The sequence below is a fragment of the Mobula hypostoma genome, chromosome 24 (genome assembly GCF_963921235.1).
Source record: "Mobula hypostoma chromosome 24, sMobHyp1.1, whole genome shotgun sequence".
Classification (NCBI taxonomy): Eukaryota; Metazoa; Chordata; class Chondrichthyes; order Myliobatiformes; family Myliobatidae; genus Mobula; species Mobula hypostoma.
Genome location: NC_086120.1, coordinates 28,761,071 through 28,783,277, shown reverse-complemented (window position 1 = coordinate 28,783,277; position 22,207 = coordinate 28,761,071). Strand labels below are relative to the sequence as shown.

Sequence of the window (22,207 nt, the reverse complement as noted above, 5' to 3'; positions counted from 1 at the left end):
GTTCCCCTGGTCCTCACCTACCACCCCACCAGCCTCCGGGTCCAACATATTATTCTCCGTAACTTCCGCCACCTCCAACAGGATCCCACCACTAAGCACGTCTTTCCCTCCCCGCCTCTCTCTGCTTTCCACAGGGATTGCTCCCTATGCAACTCCCTTGTCCATTTGTCCCCCCCATCCCTCCCCACTGATCTCCCTCCTGGCACTTATCCTTGTAAGCGGAACAAGTGCTACACATGACCTTACACTTCCTCCCTTACCACCATTCAGGGCCCCAGACAGTCCTTCCAGGTGAGGCGACACTTCACCTGTGAGTCGGCTGGGGTGATATACTGCGTCCGGTGCTCCCAATGTGGCCTTCTATATATTGGCTAGACCTGACACAGACTGGGAGACCGCTTTGCTGAACACCTACGCTCTGTCCGCCAGAGAAAGCAGGATCTCCCAGTGGCCACACATTTTAATTCCACATCCCATTCCCATTCTGACATGTCTATCCACGGCCTCCTCTATTGTAAAGATGAAGCCACACTCAGGTTGGAGGAACAACACCTCATATTCCGTCTGGGTAGCCTCCAACCTGATGGCATGAACATCGACTTTTCTAACTTCCACTAATGCTCCACCTCCCCCTCGTACCCCACTGTTATTTATTTATATACACACATTCTTTCTCTCACTCTCCTTTTTCTCCCTCTGTCCCTCTGACTGTACCCCTTGCCCATCCTCTGGTTTCCCCCCCCCCTTGTCTTTCTCCCCGGACCTCCTGTCCCATGATCCTCTCATATCCCCTTTGCCGATCACCTGTCCAGCTCTTGGCTCCATCCCTCCCCCTCCTGTCTTCTTCTATCATTTTGGATCTCCCCCTCCCCCTCCCCCTCCCCCTCCCCCTCCCCCTCCCCCTCCCCCTCCCCCTTTCAAATCTCTTACTAACTCTTCCTTCAGTTAGTCCTGACGAAGGGTCTCGGCCTGAAGCGTTGACTGTACCTCTTCCTAGAGATGCTGCCCGACCTGCTGCATTCACCAGCAACTTTGATGTAAATCTTGGGAGATGTGGTGTCTACGATCCTCCACATAATCCCTGAAGGCATTTATTACAGAGGAAGAAGAAAGCTTAAACCTCTTAGAGAGCTGATATTGCAGCTTCTCCGTAATTAGATGGTATTTCAGCAGGCCAGTTATCTTCATCAAGGACACACATTTCATTTAGCAGGGATTTATACATACTTTGAGGTTTAGAAGTTTAAGAACCTTTCAAGGATGTTGCCGTGAACATGCGGTGCTACAAATTGTTTATAAGACTAGTAAGAAATTGTAGATAATTAAAGGAGGCAATTTTGTTGTTGCTTGTTAGGGTAATTTCTCCAAACTTCCCCTTTTCAACTGCCTCTTAAGCTTCTAGAGTTTTTGTACCAGGTTGCTCTTTCAGTCCATGCAGTGATCTTATGCTCCATTGGATCAGTTTGTCTGCATAAACAATCATAGTAGTGCATTTCTGTAAACACTCTGACAGTAAACCAAGTTCATGCAACGTGTTGTACATTAGAGCTACATCCAATAGAAACTGTGCTGAAGGGAGTCTTTTCAACAGACCTTCATAGGTTTTTCTGTCACTCCCAGATCTTGTTTCATCCTTCAATGCTTTTTCAAAATGAAAACACAATGCTTCATAATTTTGCCACACTGCTGAAACTGTTCGAAACGAGCTAGCTCCCCACCTGGTGCCCAGAACATGGCCTATTTTGCAAATTTTTTGTTCTAGTTGAGAGGCACATTCTGACAGTTCTTTTTGATTTAGAGGTGATCTACTGTAAACAGAATACAATTTGTCCATAAATGATTGAAAATGATTTATTCCATGAACTTCTCTCACATAATCACCTACTGTAAATTCTAATCAGTGACTAAGACAGTGCCAAATTATCACATCAGGGTAATGTTCCTTGGAAATTGTAGCAACACCAGATTTGACACCAAACATTAGGCTTGCCCCATCACTAGCAAATGCTACAAGGTTCTGTTTTAAGAAAGAGTCATCAAACCCATGGTTATTGAGACACTTCAATAGATGCTTAGCAATAGTTGCAGCTCTGATCAGGCAGTTCAATTGGATCTAAAAACATAAAATGGGGTCCCCTTCCTTATCACTGTCACATTTCAAATAAACTAATAGGGCGGTCTTAATGCTCAGGCTTGTTGATTCATCAATGAGAACAGAAAATTTGCCATTTATCTGCTTGATATGCTGGCAAATTTTCTTTTTCATATTAATGGCTATGTGATTAATTATTTTTGTAGCACTAGTGCGGGAATGCAGTCCAATTCCAATGTCAATACCTTTTATTTTGAAGTTCCAATAAGCCAAAGTGATCAGAGTATGGTCTGTCATTCTGAGCTAAACAATATGCAGAACGAAAAATTAAACAAGTTGCCTTTTGATGCGAAGCATTCACGGTGTCGCATAATTTTCCAAGAGCATCTTCACTAGCTATATTTTCAACACTTCGAGCAGCAGTGTAAGCTTTTGATAGTTCGTGATCAACAATTTTTTTTTCTGAGAGACTTCAAGTGTGTACTTCGATCAGCTCCATAATGGGATACTTGATACATCAGCCAATGCCGATTCTCCCATGATCTTTAAGTTCTTGAGGCTGTAGCACTTTACATAGCTAGCCAACCATCCCTTACTAGCCTTAAACTCCTTCCTCTTGCTCTCCTCAACCCCTTCACAGTAGTGCTCATAGAGGCTAAGTGCTTTTTCACGCATAATTTTTCCATCAACAGGGATATGCTTCTGTGATGTGTCCTCTAGCCACACACTTAGTGCTTTCTCAGTCTTTGCAAGCACTTTATCATGAAACAGAGAGGCCATTTTTGCCATTGTAGGGGTAGCACTAACACTTCCACGAATTTCAGCTTCTTTCTGCTTTATTCGTTCTTAGCAACCTTACGGCCCACTTCGGCAGGCAACATGTCACTTTTGAAAAGATCTAAGATTTTTATTTTCTTGGCAAACAATGCTCAAACAACAAGTGCTGGAGAGAGACAGGATCAGTGAGATGGCGGGAGGCTACAGCAGGATATGCTGGGCCAACGGGTCGAGTGAGGAGGAATTTCGCAAAACAAGGACGGCTCCAGGATTTCACCAAAAATGATCAAATATCGTAATGTAAACAACAGGAATTCTGCAGATGCTGGAAATTCAAGCAACACACATCAAAGTTGCTGGTGAACGCAGCAGAGCAAGCAGCATCTGTAAGAAGAGGTGCAGTCGACGTTTCAGGCCGAGACGGTATTTTCCCCACCAACCGCCACCCCCTCTCCCCAACCCCGGCTTCCGTAAAATTCCTTCTATTTAATATGCGGTTGCTGTTAAATTCCCTGCTTGTTTATTTTGACTTTTTTATTTGCTCCGGTGAGCTCCAGCAGCACTGCACCCCAGATCACCACTAATTGGGAAGGTTGCAGTATCTGGATGCTCGTTGTGGGATTTACCTCTGAGCAAATTGGCTACCATGTTTCCCTCCTTTTATACAAGGGTTACAATAACACACTGACAGTGACCAGCTTTTGCTACCTTGTTACAATGATTACAGAAGTACGTTGTTGGCAATAGAATCGGCCGGGATCATGAATGTAATTCTGAATGGTTCTATATAAGAAAGCTTTATTCTTTCACCTTCCTACCTTCCTTCCTGCACAGACAAAAAGATCCAAATTTTCCATTTTGTGATCACCATCTTTCCCACTCCTGGTAATATCCCAAACACTGTCTTTCTCTACATTCTAAAAGATCTACAATGACAACAACAGAAAAGTTGTATCAAAATTTGAAGTACAATTATTATCAAAGTGTGTATACTATATACAACCATAAGATTTGTCTCCTTACAGGCAGGTACAAAACAAAGAAACCCATTTAAAAAGGCTGTCAAACACCCAGATACTAAATGAAAATAACAAATTGTGCAAATAATTAAGTAAGCAAATAACATTCAGAGCTGAAGTTCATGAAAGTGAGTCCACAGCCATCAACCAAGTCAACATTGCAGCCAGTCCAGGAACCTGTTAGTCGCAGGACATAGCGTCAGTTCAGCCCAGAGATGAGTGCACCTCGCCGAGCAGCGAGCGGAACACCAGCCCACCCCCGAACCCCTGACCTTTTCAATCGGCCCAAAGCGTAAATGGGCTAAACATCAGGGTATTCCTTGCTCTCTGAACTGGGCCCTGCTGCTTCTTGGGCCCGGACCCCATCGCCTGATTCAGCCCATATCCAGACATCCCACCTCTCCCGGAAGATCCCGGAGTCTCCCGCCTATCGATAGTGGCTCCCTGATGCCCAGAAATTATATACAATATCCCGGAAATAGATTTTTTGGAGAGGGAGAGCGAGCATCCTGATTGGTCTCTCTTCGTGCTAAGAGTGGTCCCCAACCACCGGGCCGTGAGGAAACAATATGATTTGGCGATGTGAAACGATATGAGTCATTTGCACCTTTCCTCATTCCCTGTTGAACTTGAACGCACGCAAAATCATTACGCGCGCGCGACAACCATGTCAGCGCGGGAAGAAGATCAACTCCTCGAGCTTGCAAATGACGGTGGGCTGAAAAGCGTGTTTGACATAACATCACTGCCGGCATTCTGGATCAAAGTCAAGGCTAAATATCCTGAGATAGCCACGAAAGCACTGAAAACGTTACTTCCATTTCCAACATCATATCTTTGCGAAGTGGGGTTTTCTGCAATGAATGCAACGAAAACTAAATCGCGGAATGGACTGGACATAAGGAACCCCATTCGAGTATCGCTGTCTCCCATCACCCCTCGATGGCACCGTCTTGTTGCAGGAAAACATGCCCAGTGCTCCCACTGATTCAGCGATATTTGTGTGTTGCAATGATTTTATATGTTCATACGGGGAAAATATGCGCTGTGTGTTTAATATCCAAACGTTACTTAAAATGTTATAATGCTATTGACTTATCATCTATATTCGGGTCGTGATTAACACCCCTTCCGCCGGTCGGCCGGTCCGCAAGAATATTGTCAATATTAAACCGGACTGCGGTGTAAAAACGATTGCGGACCGCTGCTAAGTAGACCTATCAGTTTTCTCTGTGGGCGGGCTTTACAGTCGACCTCAAAAATAATGACAGTGTTGCTCGCTGCACTTTGCAACAGTGACTTTTCTATTGCCCATGGTGGGTTAAAATGTAAAAGACATGTTGAGGTGAGTTTAACAGGTGTCATTCGTTCATTAGCATAGCTAACGTTATTTAAACTAGCTGGCTGGCTGCCAAGGAGCTACTCTATTGATGTCCTACGTGATGAGGCCAAACTCCCTGTAGACTTGCTTAAAGTTGTAATAGAATAAACATGATAATATAATATAAGCACATATTTTAATGTCACATTTGCTGCATATACCCAACTTGGTTTACAGATTAGACAAAATCACTAAACAAGGTATTACATACACCCACTATAAAGCAAACTTGGGTATAGTGAGATCAAAAGTGGATAGTCATAGTCATAGTTATGCTTTATTGATCCCGGGGGAAATTGGTTTTCGTTACAGTTGCACCATAAATAATAAATAGTAATAGAACCATAAATAGTTAAATAGTAATATGTAAGTTATGACAGTAAATTATGAAATAAGTCCAGGACCAGCCTATCGGCTCAGGGTGTCTCACCCTCCAAGGGAGGAGTTGTAAAGTTTGATGGCCACAGGCAGGAATGACTTCCTATGACACTCTGTGTTGCATCTCGGTGGAATGAGTCTCTGGCTGAATGTACCCCTGTGCCCACCCAGTACGTTATGTAGTGGATGGGAGACATTGTCCAAGATGGCATGCAACTTGGACAGCATCCTCTTTTCAGACACCACCGTCAGAGAGTCCAGTTCCATCCCCACAACATCACTGGCCTTACGAATGAGTTTATTGACTCTGTTGGTGTCTGCTACCCTCAGCCTGCTGCCCCAGCACAAAACAGCAAACATGATCGCACTGGCCACCACAGACTCGTAGAACGTCCTCAGCGTCGTCCGGCAGATGTTAAAGGACCTCAGTCTCCTCAGGAAATAGAGATGGCTCTGACCCTTCTTGTAGACAGCCTCAGTGTTCTTTGACCAGTCCTGTTTATTGTCAATTCGTATCCCCAGGTATTTGTAATCCTCCACCATGTCCACACTGACCCCCTGGATGGAAACAAGGGTCACCGATACCTTAGCTCTCCTCAGGTCTACCACCAGCTCCTTAGTCTTTTTCACATTAAGCTGCAGATAATTCTGCTCACACCATGTGACAAAGTTTCCTACTGTAGCCCTGTACTCAGCCTCATCTCCCTTGCTGATGCATCCAACTATGGCAGAGTCATCAGAAAACTTCTGAAGATGACAAGACTCTGTGCAGTAGTTGAAGTCTGAGGTGTAAATGGTGAAGAGAAAGGGAGACAAGACAGTCCCCTGTGGAGCCCCAGAGCTTGAAGGTCGGGGGGGGGTGGATTGATATGGTGTTGCGGGGGGGGGGGTGGTGGAGGTGCTACCTCCCTGAAATGGTGGTGATACCTCCCTGAAATGAGTTTTTGCAGGGTGGGATGTCTGTGTATCCAACCTTTCTCATCTGGCCCGGTGCTTAAATTGGTCAATCAGCGGCTTGCTCCCACTCCAGGGCCCAGGCCCCACTGCCTCAACTCTGCCTCACCTCGCTTCTGCTGCTTTGAATCGGCTCCAAGTTCACCAAACGTTGGCGTGTTCCTGGCTCTCGGGCCTGAGTCCTGCTGCCTTGATTTGGACCAAGTTCTAATCACTCTGAAGATCAAATAAACTGCAGGTGCCAGAAATCTGAAATAAAAACAAAATGCGGGAAGTACTGTGTTGTAATGTTCTCTGTTCTATGTTTGCATGGAGACTTTCTCTCAAGTATCCAGGTTGGAAACCTATCGATGTTGAAACGCCTCGATAGGGAGGATGTTTCATGTGGTGGGCCAGAGCACACAGCCTCAGAATAGAGGGACATCCATTTAGGATGGCGATGAGGAGGAATTTCTTTAGCCTGAGAGTGGTGAATCTGTGGAAGTCTTCGCCACAGGTGGCTGTGGAGTCCAGGTCACTGGATATTTAAGGCAGAGGTTGATAGATTCTTGATGAGTCAGGTCATGAAGGGTTATGGGGAGAAGGCAGGAGACTGGAGTTGAGAGGGAAATGGACCAACTATGATCAAATGGCAGAGCAGACTCGATGGGTCAAATGGCCTAATTCTGCTCCTGTTTCTTATGAGTACTCAGCAGGTCAGGCAGCATCTTCAGGAAGAGAAACAGAATTAACGGCTCAAGATGAAGGCCCTTTGTCAGAACTAGGAAGCTTGTTGAGTTGCAGGAAGGCTGGATGTTTCTTATAGGGTGTAACTGGGGTGACCGGGGGGGATAAATTGTAAATAAAGTTATCTATTCAGTGACTGAATAGGAACAGTTAGAGAGTGAGAACAGGGACAAAAGAATGTAGGAGTTGCCAAATTCAGAGTAGGATATAGTTATATTAGTACATATCAGGGGCATACCCTATCCCCATTGTCCAGACAGCTTAAAATTCATTTGTCTCCTTTCCAAGTTTTGCCAAAGAATCTTTGACTTGGAAATATTACGTCTGCTGCTTCTTGCACAAATATGGTGTCACCTGCCAAGTAATTTGGTCATCTTTCTGCTTTTATTCCCCTTCCATTAAGAACACCAGAATGCACATTAAGGACAAACAAGATGAAGAAGAGGCCTGATCATGACGTTTGAAACAGTGAGATACTCAAAGCTGATCATTATCTGGAACTTGCAGTAAGCCATGAGGCCCAAGTGTTTTACATCAACCTTCTCTTACTCTTTGACTGATCCTATCTACATCGATAGAGAAGAGTACAAGACAGGACAGGCCATTCAGCCCACAATGTTGTGCCGAACCAGCCAAAAAGCAAATCAAAAACACCTAAACTCGAATTCCTCCTACCTACCCAATGTCCATATCCCCCCCCATTTTCCTTACGTGCATGTGCCTATCCAAATGGCTCTTACAAGCCTCTCACATCAAAGTTGCTGGTGAACGCAGCAGGCCAGGCAGCATCTGTAGGAAGAGGTGCAGTCGACGTTTCAGGCCGAGACCCTTCGTCGGGACTAACTGAAGGAAGAGTGAGTAAGGGATTTGAAAGTTGGACGGGGAGGGGGAGATCCAAAATGATAGGAGAAGACAGGAGGGGGAGGGGTAGAGCCGAGAGCTGGACAGGTGATAGGCAAAAGGGGATACGAGAGGATCATGGGACAGGAGGTCCGGGAAGAAAGAAAAGGGGGGGGGGGGTGACCCAGAGGATGGGCAAGAGGTATATTCAGAGGGACAGAGGGAGAAAAAGGAGAGTGAGAGAAAGAATGTGTGCATAAAAATGAGTAACAGATGGGGTACGAGGGGGAGGTGGGGCCTTAGCGGAAGTTAGAGAAGTTGATGTTCATGCCATCAGGTTGGAGGCTACCCAGGCAGAATATAAGGTGTTGTTCCTCCAACCTGAGTGTGGCTTCATCTTTACAGTAGAGGAGGCCGTGGATAGACATGTCAGAATGGGAATGGGATGTGGAATTAAAATGTGTGGCCACTGGGAGATCCTGCTTTCTCTGGCGGATGGAACGCAGATGTTCAGCAAAGCGGTCTCCCAGTCTGCGTTGGGTCTCGCCAATATATAAAAGGCCACATCGGGAGCACCGGACGCAGTATATCACCCCAGTCGACTCACAGGTGAAGTGTTGCCTCACCTGGAAGGACTGTTTAGGGCCCTGAATGGTGGTAAGGGAGGAAGTGTAAGGGCATGTGTAGCACTTGTTCCGCTTACACGGATAAGTGCCAGGAGGGAGATCAGTGGGGAGGGATGGGGGGGACGAATGGACAAGGGAGTTGCGTAGGGAGCGATCCCTGCAGAATGCAGAGAGAGGTGGGGAGGGAAAGATGTGCTTAGTGGTGGGATCCCGTTGGAGGTGGCGGAAGTTACAGAGAATAATATGTTGGACCCGGAGGCTGGTGGGGTGGTAGGTGAGGACCAGGGGAACCCTATTCCTAGTGGGGTGGCGTGAGGATGGAGTGAGAGCAGATGTATGTGAAATGAGGGAGATGCGTTTAAGAGCAGAGTTGATAGTGGAGGAAGGGAAGCCCCTTTCTTTAAAAAAGGAAGACATCTCCCTCATTCTAGAATGAAAAGCCTCATCCTGAGAGCAGATGCGGCGGAGACGGAGGAATTGCGAGAAGTGGATGGTGTTTTACAAGCCTCTAATGTATTTGCCTCTACCGCCATACCAAGCTGCACATTCCAGGCATCCATGACTCTGAGTAAAAAAAAAACTTGCCCCTCACATCGCCCTTGAACTTTCCCACTCTCACCTTCAATGCCTGCCCTCTGGTATTAGACATCACCACCTGACCTTTTTTCCCCTCATCTTTACCGACGTTAATACAGTTTGTTGGTTCCAGGCTGATTCATTGTTGGAACATATAATTAGAAGACGTAAATTACAGATCATCACAAAAGAACCAAGGCTGTGGTCTTTTTTTAACCTAGAGGGCTTTGAAGAAAAAAGGTTGATTTTAAAACATGAAATGGAGAAACACTTTGGGGAAGAAAAGAATAGTAAAGATGAAAAGCAGTTTGAAATAACAAGTTCAGACAAGAATGGACAGACACAATTTTCTTTGTAATTCTTTTTGATGTATTGAAATTAGACGTTAGCTGCACACTGTGGTTGCAATACGTGTGAGCTTGCAAGTGCAGTGTAGTTCGTTACCAAGGTTACTTCTGCAGCATGACTGTCCCTTGTAACAGCCCCCCTGAAGGACGAGCGCCAGTGTTTTCAGAATACCATCAGTTTTCTTTTGTGACATCCCACTGTTCTAATTTGTACCTGTGTTTGGTAGCTCCAGTTTGCTCTCACTTGATCAACAAGATAGATTTTTCCACTGGGTAAAACCTTGGCGGTGATGTGACAGTGAAGATCATGAGAGAGCTGCTTACCCCACTTCAGTGACCACAGGAAATCAATTGCAGCCTGAGCAGCATCACTGTCGTATTGAAAATGAATAGAAAGACTTGCAATTTTGCAGCCTTTCTTGTAATTTCTGCATGTCCCATTGTCTTTAGGTTCAATGAAACACCTCTAGGTCATTCTTGGAAATAGAAGAAATGTGTAACTAAATAAATGCACAGAAAGCTCCCACAAACATCAAAATGCTAAAGACAAAAGAGAGATTGTTTTCCTGGTGGTCTTTGAATAATCCCATAGGAATGTTTTTCATTAATCTGAGGAAATCCTGATTAAGATGGCACCTTCAACAGTACAGCACTCCTCAGTACTGTCTGCATGTGTCCCTGAAGCGGGACAATTTCCTGACTCCAAAACTACATTCATAAAAATAAATTTTGAAATTTGATACTCAGGGCAGTGTTAATATTGTTTCCACTCCTATGAGTCCATGTTGGAGTTGTGGTATCACTAAAGAAGTTGTTTTTGCCAGGATTAAGGAGCAAAGGTAAAAACCTTGTGGGGGTGCTGATCGCAAACTTCCAGTTGCTCAAAATCCCATTTATAAATTGAAAACTCTGCTGGTGCTCAGTCCGCTGAAGGGTCTCAGCCCAAAACGTTGACTGTACTCTTCTCCATAGATGCCGCCTGGCCTGCTGAGTTCCTCCAGCATCTGCAGATTTTCTTGTTAGCAATTGGTTAAGTTTAGTGACCTTTCTTGTTTATAATGAAGACCAGATCAATTGTTCTATTCTCCTTTTAAAAATGGTTTCTGTCTCTCCAGGCAACGAGCTCCTTTCACGTCGAGACTTTGTGATGCTGTTTGATAATGTAAGGGATACCCCCAGGAGAAAGGATGAAGAATATTCTGATCTGGTCATGGGTGTTTTTCTGAAAATATAAAAAATAGATGTGTCATGTGGGATATTAGAAGAATATACAGTAGTGATTTATATGCAAAATTGAGCCTAGGGATACTGGACTGAAGAAAGAAATACCAGATACACCATTATACATCAAAGTGCATGTCACACTGTCAAAGATCTTTCCAAAGATGAGCTGTGCTATTATCAGCAATTAATCTCCACCCAGGGCCGGCTGGTGCATAGTGGCATCAGCGCCAGACTTCGGAGCGAAGGCTCCCGAGTTCGAACCCAGCCGGCTCCCCGGCACGCTTTCCATCCGAGCTAGCAACTCGACCTCGTAAAAAAGAAATTGCCTGCTACAGAAACATCAACAGCAAAAAGTTGATGGCCTGTGCGCTCTCATGAGTTTAAAAGGCAATTTCCTTTCCTTTTAATCTCCACCCAGCATCACTGATACAGATTCCCTGCTAATTTCAATCATTTTTGCTAATCAGATCTTGTGTGTACAGACATCCCACCTCTCCCGGAAGATCCGGGACTCTCCTGCATTTCAATAGTGGCTCCCTGACGCCCGGAAATTATGTACAATATCCCGGAAATAGATTTTTTTGAGAGGGCGAGGGAGAGCGAGCATCCTGATTGGTCTCTCTTCGTGCTAAGAGTGGTCCCCAACCACCGGGCCGTGAGGAAACAGTATGATTTGGCGATATGAGTTGGCTGCAGCTTTCCGCATTCCCTGTCACGCACTGTTGAACTTGAATGCACGCGAGGTCATTACCCGCGCGTCATCCATGTCAGCGCGGGAAAAAGATCAACTTCTCGAGCTTGTAAATGATGGTGGGCTGAAAAGTATGTTTGACATAACATCTCTGCTGGCATTCTGGATCAAAGTCAAGGCTAAATATCCTGAGATAGCCACGAAAGCACTGAAAACATCGCTTCCATTTCCAACATCATATCGCTGCGAAGCGGAGTTTTCTGCAATGAATGCAACGAAAATAAACTTGCGGAACAGACTGGACATAAGGAACCTCCTTCGAGTATCGCTGTCTCCCATCACCCCTCGATGGGACCGTCTTGTTGCAGGAAAACAAGCCCAGTGCTCCCACTGATTCAGTGATATTGGTGTGTTGCAATGATTTTATATGTTCATACGGAAAAAATATGCGCTGTGTGTTTAATATCCAAATGTTACTTAAAATATTATAATGCTATTGACTTATCACCTATATTCGGGTCGTGATTAACACCCCCCCACCCCCGGTTGGCCAGTCCACAAGAATGTTGTCAACATTAAACCGGACTGCGGTGCAAAAAACGTTGGGGAACCTGCTAAGCAGACCTATCAGTTTTCTCTGCGGGCGGGCTTTACAGTCGACCTCAAAAATAATGACAGTGTTGCTCGTTTGCAGCAGTGACTTTTCTATTGCCCATGGTGGGTTAAAATGTAAAAGACATTTTGAGGTGAGTTTAACAAGTGTCATTACAGCTAACGTTATTTAAACTAGCTGGCTGGCCGCTAAGGAGCTACTCTATTGATGTCCTAAGTGATGAGGCCAAACTCCCTGTAGACTTGCTTAAAGTTGTAATAGAATAAACATGATAATATAAGTACATATTTTAATGTCACATTTGCTGCATATACCCAACGGTTTACAGATTAGACAAAGTCACTAAACAAAGTACTACATATACCCTTGGAGGTCGACGGTGGGGGGGGGTGGAGATATGGTGTTGTGGGGGGGTGGGGGTGGGAATGCTACCTCCCTGAAATGGTGGTGATACCTCGCTGAAATAAGTTTTTGCAGGGTGGGATGTCTCTGTGTAGATTGGCCACTGCATTTCTTGGATTATTTTAATGGCTTTAAAACGCTTGGAGAAATCACAAATGTCTCAATATAAATAATATCATCTTAGAGTTTAGTCTACTCTTAAAACTACCAGGCTGTTGGTTGGAAGATTGGTCAGAAGAGATGTACTCTGATAACGTTCTAGGGTGGAGAATTCCAAAGAGTTACAGCCCTCTAAGAATTCCTCCTGACCTTTGTCCCCAATGGCCAATACTCTGAGGCTGTGTTGTTGCCTTTAGGTTTTTTTTTAGATTATGAAAACACTCAGTCGTCTTTTATTGTCATTTAGAAATGCATACATACATTAAGAAATGATACAGTGTTTCTCCAAAATGATATCCGGAGAGGTTTTTCAGCTCAAGACCACAGTCTCTCTACATCAACCGTGTAATTCATGTCATAACCTTGTACACTCAGTGACACCTGTACAAATATATAAATCAGCCAATCATGTGGCAACAACTCAATGCATAAAAGCATGCCGACATGGTCAAGAGGTTCAGTTGTTGTTCAGACCAAACATCAGAATGGGGAAGAACTGTGATCTAATTGACTTTGACTATGGAAACTGTATCTCGGAAACTGTTGATCTCCTAGTATTTTCATGCACAACAGTCTCTAGAGTTTACAGAAAATTTGGGGGGAGAAAACAGAATAACACCCAGAGAGTGGCAGTTCTCTGGGGAGAAATACCTTGTTCGTGAGGGAGATCAGAGGAGAATGGCCAGATTGTTTCAAGCTGTTAGGAAGGTGACACTAATTCAAATAACACATACAACAGTGGTGTGTGGAAGAGCGTCCCGGAATGTCGAACCTTGAGTTGGATGGGCTACAGCAACAGAAGACCATAAACTTACACCCAGTGGCCACCTTATTAGGTGTAGATGGAATCTTATAAAGTGGCCACTATGGGTATATTCACTGGAATCAGCCGGCCACTTGAAAAAAGATCTATATATCCTCATTCTCCTTTTCTTGTACTTGGCTCAATCCTCCATTCATATGATGTTACCCACAACCTGTGAATACATTACCAACCTTTAATGTGACACCTTATTAATTGTGATTTGAAAATCCAAGTAGACTGCATCCACCAATGCTTTACAGTGCCAGCGATCGTCAATCGGGTTGAAATTCCCATTGCTGCCTGAAAGGAGTTGTACATTCTCCCCGTGACTGCGTGGATTTCTTCCGGGTGCTCCAGTTTCCTTCCACATTCCAAAGACGTACGGTTAGGGTTAGTGAGCTGTGGACATACCATGTTAGCACCGTAACCATGGCAACACTCATGGGCTTTCCCCAGCACAATCTTCGGACTGTGTCGGTCATTGATGCAAATGACACCTTTCAGTCTCTGTTTCAAAGTGCACGTGATAAATAAAGCTAATCTTTAGAATCTTTCATCGCTCTCCCAAACCCCAGCTATCCTGCTAAGTACATCTGCAAAAGAATTGTCGAGCACCGTTTCCCTTTGTAAAACACACCGACGGTCCAATTGTGTTATGAAGCTCCTGCTGCTCTTTATCCCTTATGTTATTAAGATCCTGATCCACACATGAACTGTTGAAATCATTCATTATAAATTGCTCCATAGTTTTTTCCACAGTTCAGCAAGTTCCTGCACTTTCTCCTTTATGTCCTTGCAAGTAATTGATGGCCAGGATAATAGTCCCAGCTGTCTAATGTGCCTCTGTTTCTGTCCTTGGCCGTTCTAGGATGTACTCACTCTCCAGCACTGCAACATTCTGCTTCATCTCTCACACTGCTCCACACTGCTCTTCTCTCCTCTTTCCTATCTTTCCAGAGCAGCTTGTATATGTGGACATTTACAACCAATTCCTGCCTTTATTTTAGCCATGTGTCTGTTCTTACCACAACATCATAATTCCATGTGGTTAATTTCATCTTAGCTCATCAACCATTTTTAACATTCAGATACAAGCACTGTAAACCTGCATGAGGCTTTCTTGTACTTAGGCTCAAGTTCTATCTAAAAATGTTCTATTACTCACTCTGGGGTTATCTATCTTTTTTTGAAATGTCTTTTCATTTGTAAGCCATTCCCCTGTGCCCAATGCCATGTTAAATTAATTTAAAGCTTCGACCCTTCCCGCCAGCTGCAGCACAACTTTAGTAATATGGTGGCGTGTTCGGTCCCAGTGGTTTCTACGGGGTCAACAAAATGTGCTGGTTTATTTGAATGTATTTTTAATGATTGCAGATACTGCTGAATTAAGAACTTAAAGTACTGCAGGTCCAGCCCACCGGCGAGCTGCTCGCTGGCAGAGAAAACGAAGGAGCTGCGCGTTGTGCTGCTGCCTACGTCAAAAGACGCATACCGTCTAATATCAATTGACCGTCGTGGTCGCCTTTCTTGTGATCGCGGGATCCATTTGGACATAATGCCGCAAGTTGGATTCACTGATTTGTTGGCGGTGAGCAGGGGCAGACGGTGGGGGGAGCTGCGTGGCCTCGGTCATAGTAAGGACTAGGCCTCAAGCCACAGGGTCACGTGTTTACAGCCGCCAGGAGAGAGGCGCCAGAGCCGGCGCACTCAAATGGGGGCAGTGTGGCACAGCGTCAAGGCGGGAGTCGGTGTCGCCCCGGCTCTCTTGTGGTCGTCTGCAAAATTTGGAGGCGTTGGGTGTTTGGACTCTTGGCTGTATCTTTCTATCTTGTATGTGCTGAGTGTGACCATTGGTGCTGTGTTTTCCACCTTGACTTCCGAGTATCGCTGTTTCATTTGTCTGTGTGGCTGAATGACAATTAAACTTGAATCGAAGTGTCTAACTTATAAAGTCACAGCGCAGTGCAGCACAGAAATAGATCTCAGCCCATCTAGTCCGTGTCAAACTGTTACTCCGCATACACCCATCGATCTGCCCCTGGACCACAGTCCTCCATACACCTCCCATCCATGTACTTATCAAACTTCTTTTAAATATTGCATTCAGATCCGCATCCAACAGTTTCTTCCACACTTTGATAGAGGAAATTACTCCGCGGTTACCTTAAACTTTCACCTTTCACCCTTAACCTATGATCTGAGGTGATTTCTGATCTCTCCCCGCTTCAGTAAATAAAGCCTGCTTGCATTTACCCTATCTACACCACTCATAATTTTGTTTACCTCTATCAAATTTCCTTTCATTCTCCCGCGCTCCAGGGAGTAAAGTCTTAGGCTATTCAGCCTTGCCTTTAAGCCCCGGCAACATCCTTGTCAATTTTCTCTATACTTTTCAATCTTATTGACATATTTCCTGTAGGTAGCCAATCTGAACTGTATGCAATACTCGGACTTTGCTCTCTCCAATGTCTTCTGCAACTCCAATGTAACATCCCAGTTTGTGTACACAATACTTTGTGACGATTGTTCCTCGTTTTGTTGAGGTGGAATCTTATCAGTCTCTTACAGAACCACTAAACTGAATTTCACATGAATGGCAACAGAAGACTCTGTCTTTGAATTTATTTTCTTTGCTTGTTGTCACGTGTTGACCCAGATAAACACCAGTGAGCTAACAGGCCTGGGCAGGAAACTACATATCACCATGTCAGACGGGATGAGCTGAGTGACGACTGCACAGCATTTTAGAAACTGTCATAAGCCAGATGGGGAAAAACAAACACTTTAACTCACTGCAGTTTGGTCCTGACTTCCCCCATAACTTTTCTCCTGAAGTCTCGGATTCTTTCTGCAGTCCTGTTTCACAGATGCTACTAGATATTCCACTGACCTCTCCATATGAACAAACGTTACTGTTTATCTCCTGACTATTCAAGGGGCAAGGCCGAGGAGTAGAACTTGCCTCCCTCTGGTTCCCCCCCTCCTCCCCTTTTCCCCCATGGTCCACTCTCCTCTTGTATCAGATTCCTCCTCCTTCAGCTCTTGACCTTTTCCACCTATCACTTCATAACCCTTCCTCCACCCACCCATCTTTCCCCCTCACCTGGCTTCACCTATCACCTGCCAACTTGTACACTCCCCACCCCCCGTCCAATCTTCTTTTTGTGCCTACTCCTCCCTTCCTTTCCGGTCCTGATGAAGGGTCGAAGTGTTCACTGTTTATTCCCCTCCATAGATGCTGCCTGACCTGCTGAGATTCTCCAGAATTTTGTGTGTGGCTCTGGATTTTCTGCAGAAACTCTTGTGTTTATGACAGCTGTCAGACATTTCATACATTTCCTATAAACCACTCCCTCTTCCATGCATTAATCATCATCGATGCAATGAAGCCCCATCACTATGGAAATGGGTTGGTTGCAGTCTCCCACGAGGATTGGAGGTTGGTTGACCTGGCCTGAACTATGTCTTCACATCCCATCTCTCTCATATCACCGCCATCTTCTTTCCAACAAGTGATGCTGAGGTGATTGGTGAGATAGTGGGAGGGGATAGGGAGAGTATGCTAGCAAACAGTGAGCCAGTGAAAGGGACTAAGCAGTCAATTGAGTATGGAACTAGTCTGCCTTTGTGTCATAAATAAATCACCTCTATACAGCTGTGGGCACGTGGCCAAGTGGTTAAGGCATTGGACTAGCGACCTGAAGGTCGTGAGTTCGAGCCCCAGCTGAGGGAATGTGTTGTGTCCTTGAGCAAGGCACTTAATCACACATTGCTCTGCAACGACACTGGTGCCAAGCTGTATGGGTCCTAATGCCCTTCCCTTGAACAACATTGGTGTCGTGGAGAGGGGAGACTTGCGGCATGGGCAACTGCTGGTCTTCCACCCGCCCTGGAGAGTGAAGACTTTCCAGGCGCAGATCCATGGTCTTGCAAGACTAATGGATGCCTTTATTTATACAGTTGATCCTATCTGTATTACAAACCTGAGGACAAATCCAATCTTCCTACTGATGCATTGTCTTTCGTGGACTGCACCCAGACCGTGCTGGCTCAGGAGATCGGTGGCACAGTTTTAATTGGTCTGAAATGCCAAGTTCCTGCCTCTGATCTAATAAGGGCCTTTTAGTCGAATGTGTTTGGTTGATGGAGCTGGGGGTGGATATAAACTCAGTGGCCTCTATGAGGTACAAGAGGTTTGTGATCTTCTGCTTCTGTCCCCATCCATTTCGGGGTTTGATGGGTTGTGAATTCAGAGATAATCTTCTGCACAACACTGTTGTAAAGGTGGTTAGTTGAGTTACTATCAGCTCAGACCAGTCTGACCATTCTCCTTTGATCTCTCTCATTAACAATTCATTTTTCACCTACAGAACTGCCATTCACTGAATATCTTTTGTTTTATGCATCATTCTCTGTAAACTCCAGAGACTGCCGTGCGTGAAGATCCCAGGAAATCAGCAGTTTCTGAGATGCTCAAACTACCCCATCTGGCACCAAGAACCATTCCACAGTCAAAGTCACTTAGATCACATTTCCTCCCCATTCTGATGTCTGGATTGAACAACAACTGGACCACATCAGCATGCTTTTATGCACTGAGTTGCTGCCACATGATTGGCTGATTAGATATTTGCATTAACGAGCAGGTGTACTGGTGTAGCTACTAAAGGGGCCACAGAATGTGTATATATTAAGAATTATACAAAGTCATGATGCCTTTGCACTGGAGTAGTGAACTGTCATTTCACTTTCTGGATGACCATAAAGGATGGTTACTTATGGGAAGGGCTGTGACCGTTGCCATGGGAATCTAGCACAAGCCATTCAGGTAGGTGGCAGCATTGAATCTGTTGCCTTGATGAGAATTTCATTTTATTCGCACACCTGCTTGTTGCTGGTTAAATGTCTGTATTTGACAAATTCTTTCAAATTTGTGTCCCTTTTATATTGTAATTTTTTTTTTAATGGTGTTTAAAATTTGACTGGGGTCCATGGGGGGGGGGAGTGTAAATCCTTGTCCTTCGCACACTTCTTCAGAAGGATTACATGGAGGGGATATAGCTCATCTGTGGATTAGAATTAATTGGACCATTTTTCCAATGAGCTGGCACTTAGGGCTCGGGTCGCATGGCATTCCTCTGAGGGAGCCATAAAGCACAAAAACGGGCCTCTTGGCTCAGCTAAACCCATGTCAAACAAAATTCCCATCTAAGTTACCCTATCTGTCCGCCTTCTGGACTATATCCCTCCAAACCTTTCCTATCCAAGTAACTGTCCAAGTTCCTGTTAAATGCTGTGAATGCAGCTACCTCCAGCAAACATTGATCAAAGGAAACCACAGGGTTTCCTTTCAATCTTGGAGGCGAGGCGGGTGAAGTTCTGTGCTAGGGAAGGTGCACCAGGAACTTCGTTCTGGCTCCATCAATTCAAACAGAGGTTCATGTACACTTCCGGTTCACTGAGAACAGGGCTTGACACTGATGGCTCGTGTGATCAAATAGGCCATGAAACTACCTACTACTGTTCGCTGATCAATAATCCTAATCAGTCACACCCTCCACCACCACTCAACTCTGGCTGCAATGCGTAATGTTTACAAAATGTACTCGCTATTTATACGGCTGCAAACCCCACCTCCCAAACAAGTGCCCGTATTGCAAAGCAGCAGGTGCATGGAAACACTGCCACCTACAGGTTCCCCTCCAAGTTGCAGTTGCTACTGATTTCAATGTACAGTATATCATCGTTCCTTCATAGTCGCGGGGTCCTGGAACTCTATCAATTCAAGATGGCAGCTCACCCACACCTTCTGAAGAGCAATTATGACTTGCCAAAAAAAAAATTGGGCTTGCCAGAGATGTCTGTACCATTTAAAAACAAAATAAAAATAAACTTGGGACTACTGTATTGGTTTTGTAGATGATTTGGTCCCCTGAAGGTATTGAGGAGTACGTGGGACCAGCAGTTAATCAAGGTTGCACTGTGTCCTGCCAGAGAAGAGGTGATTAGGCAACCCCCCCCCCCATGTCAATCAGACAAGGTGACCACACTGCTGTAACATTAATAACGTATCAGAATTTATACGGAGCGATTCTTTGCTTGACCTTTTCTTTTTCCAAAGAAATAAAGCTGATCTTATTGGAAGAAGATGTTGTGGTTTCAGTTTTCTTTCCTCTTTTTAAATGTATTGCTTTTTGATAAAATTGACCTTGTTCTACAATACATTGTTCTGAGCTGCACACAGTGCCCCATTTCCACCTTGAGCGTTGGTGGAAGGTTCAGAATGGAAACTGAACATCCCAAGCAGTACTGAGGAACGCTGTGCTGCTGGAGCTGCCATTTCAGGGGAAATAACCTACAAGCCTATCCTGGTGTCCATATTATTATTCTCAGAACATTTTCAGCGTATTTGGTCATGTCTGTATTACTGCCTGTGAGATCTTGTTTTGTGATTCTTTGGCCACACTTCCAAAATACTTTAAAGGCTACAAAGTGCTTAATATCCAGAAAAGGATGTGGAGGTTGTTGTAGAAATCCAAGCCTTTTATATCCAGCGTTTGAAAGCGGGGCTCTGTTTTTGGCGTAGAATGATGGCGGTTGCTCTAATTCTCTTTCTCACCATCTCTTGCAGCCACTAGCTCACTGGTGGGACCTACAGCCCAGGGATGTGGCCAAGATGCCGGAAAGTGCTTGGAAGCTGATTTTCTACACTGCCTCCTGGTCCTACAGCACCTACCTGCTCTTCCTCACGGACTATCCCTTCTTTCACGACCCACCGTCTGTCTTTTATGGTATGCATCAAATAGTTTCACTCAACACTTGCAATGAGTTATAGTCCCTGTCTAGGAAGATTGATTACGTTCTGTGTGTAATTTATTTTAATGCATTCTGCACTGTAATCTTGGTGTTGTGGAGTGGAATGATTGGGAATCCAATGTCAAAGTTCACTATGGTTTGTGTAGTCTAGACAGTCTGGGGTAGAGCTCTCTCTCTTTTTCTGACCTGATAATATGAAATAAAACAGTGGAAACAACCAAAGGACCGGGAATGAGTGGTATCAAGAAATGACTCCTCCATCCCTCATGCCTCGACACCCCTCCTGATATGACATCACGCACACTTTGCTTCGAAAGGCCTAGATAGAGTGGACGTGGAGAGGACGTTTCTGATATGGGAGGGTCTAGGGCCAGAGGGCACAGCCTCAGAATGCACAGATGCCCCATTAGAACAGAGGCGAGAAGAAGTTTCTTTAGCTAGAGGATGGTGAAACTGTGGAATTCGTTTGCACAGATTTGGAGGCCAAGTCACAGGGTATATTTAAAGTGGAGGTTGATAGGTTCTTGATTAGTAAGCATGTGAAAGGGTTCAGAGAGAAGGCATGAGAATGGGGTTGAAAGGGATAATAAATCAGCCATTTGGAATGGTGGAGCAGACATGATGGGCCAAATTCGGCTCCTGTGTCTTATAGTCTTCCACTGTTGTGCCCTTGGTGCTGGACTATTAAGCTGTAGAATTCCCTTGCAAATTCTTCCATCCCTCTTTAAGGTGCTCTGAAAGACTACCCCTCTGACAATGGTTCCAATACGATATTTTGCAGTTGGGTGTCATCGTCCCTTTCAGAATGCTCCTGCGAACCACCTCTTCTTTTATTACATTTGTGGTGTTATCTAAATTTGACGTTTGTTACAGGTTGTAAAGGATCACACGTAATGGGGAAGACACTGGTTGTAAGGTTAAATCCATAGCAAGTACACAATTTTGTTGATAACTTGTAGTCAGGCTCACTCAGTTGATAGAACATCTACTTCTGAGTCAGGAGGTTGTGGGGTCCAAACAGACACCGGAGGTCAACACAAAAGATCCAAAGATTCAGATGAGATGCTAGACTATGGCTACCTTATTAAAGAACTGAATGAAGGTCAGGGATTTGAATCATTCAAGATTCAAGATTGTTCAATGCCATTTCCAGTACACAAGTGTAAAGGAGGACAAAAAGATTGTTACTCTGGATCCAATGCACCACAAAAAGAACACAATAATTATAAATACATAAGATAGGTTATATACATTGACTGTATGTCTAGGCAGTTGTATGATTGTAAAGCAGTGTCTGTAGATAAGGTGACTCACAGAAAGAATGGTGGTGCTGGGGTGTATGGAGGGGTGGGTTAGTGGGTGGAGGTGTTGATCAGCCTTATTGCTTGGGGAAACTTTCTGTTTTTGAGTGGTTGTCCTGGCGTGGATGCTGTGTGTAGCCTCCTCCCCGATGGGAGTGGGGCAGTCCATGAGAAAGATGGGTGAGATCCTTCATGATGTTACCGGCCCTTTCCCAGCACCTTTCTGTATGTATATATATATTGTAGAGCCCTCCCGTCCGCTGCGGTGCAGTTTGTGTACCAAGCAGTGATGCAGCATGTTAGGATGCTCCCTACCGTGCGTCTGTAGAAGGACTGGAGTAGAGATGTGCACAGTCCCGCTCTGCTTAGCCTCATCAGAAAGTAGAGGCACTGGTGATCTTTCCTGATTGTGTATAATGTATTCTGGGACCATGAAAGGTTGTGCAAAATGAGCACTCCCAGGAGTTTGACACGCTTGCA

At 44.9% G+C, this 22,207-nt stretch overlaps 1 protein-coding gene across 1 annotated transcript in view; it reads left to right on the top strand.

The window, feature by feature from the left end:
* Nucleotides 1–22,207, top strand: part of cers1 (ceramide synthase 1) — a 59,494-nt gene that overhangs the window by 7,991 nt on the left and 29,296 nt on the right. The window contains exon 2 of the mRNA XM_063032347.1: nucleotides 20,242–20,401. Coding sequence (XP_062888417.1) covers nucleotides 20,242–20,401 — 160 coding nt within the window. The remainder of the gene's footprint in view (nucleotides 1–20,241; nucleotides 20,402–22,207) is intronic.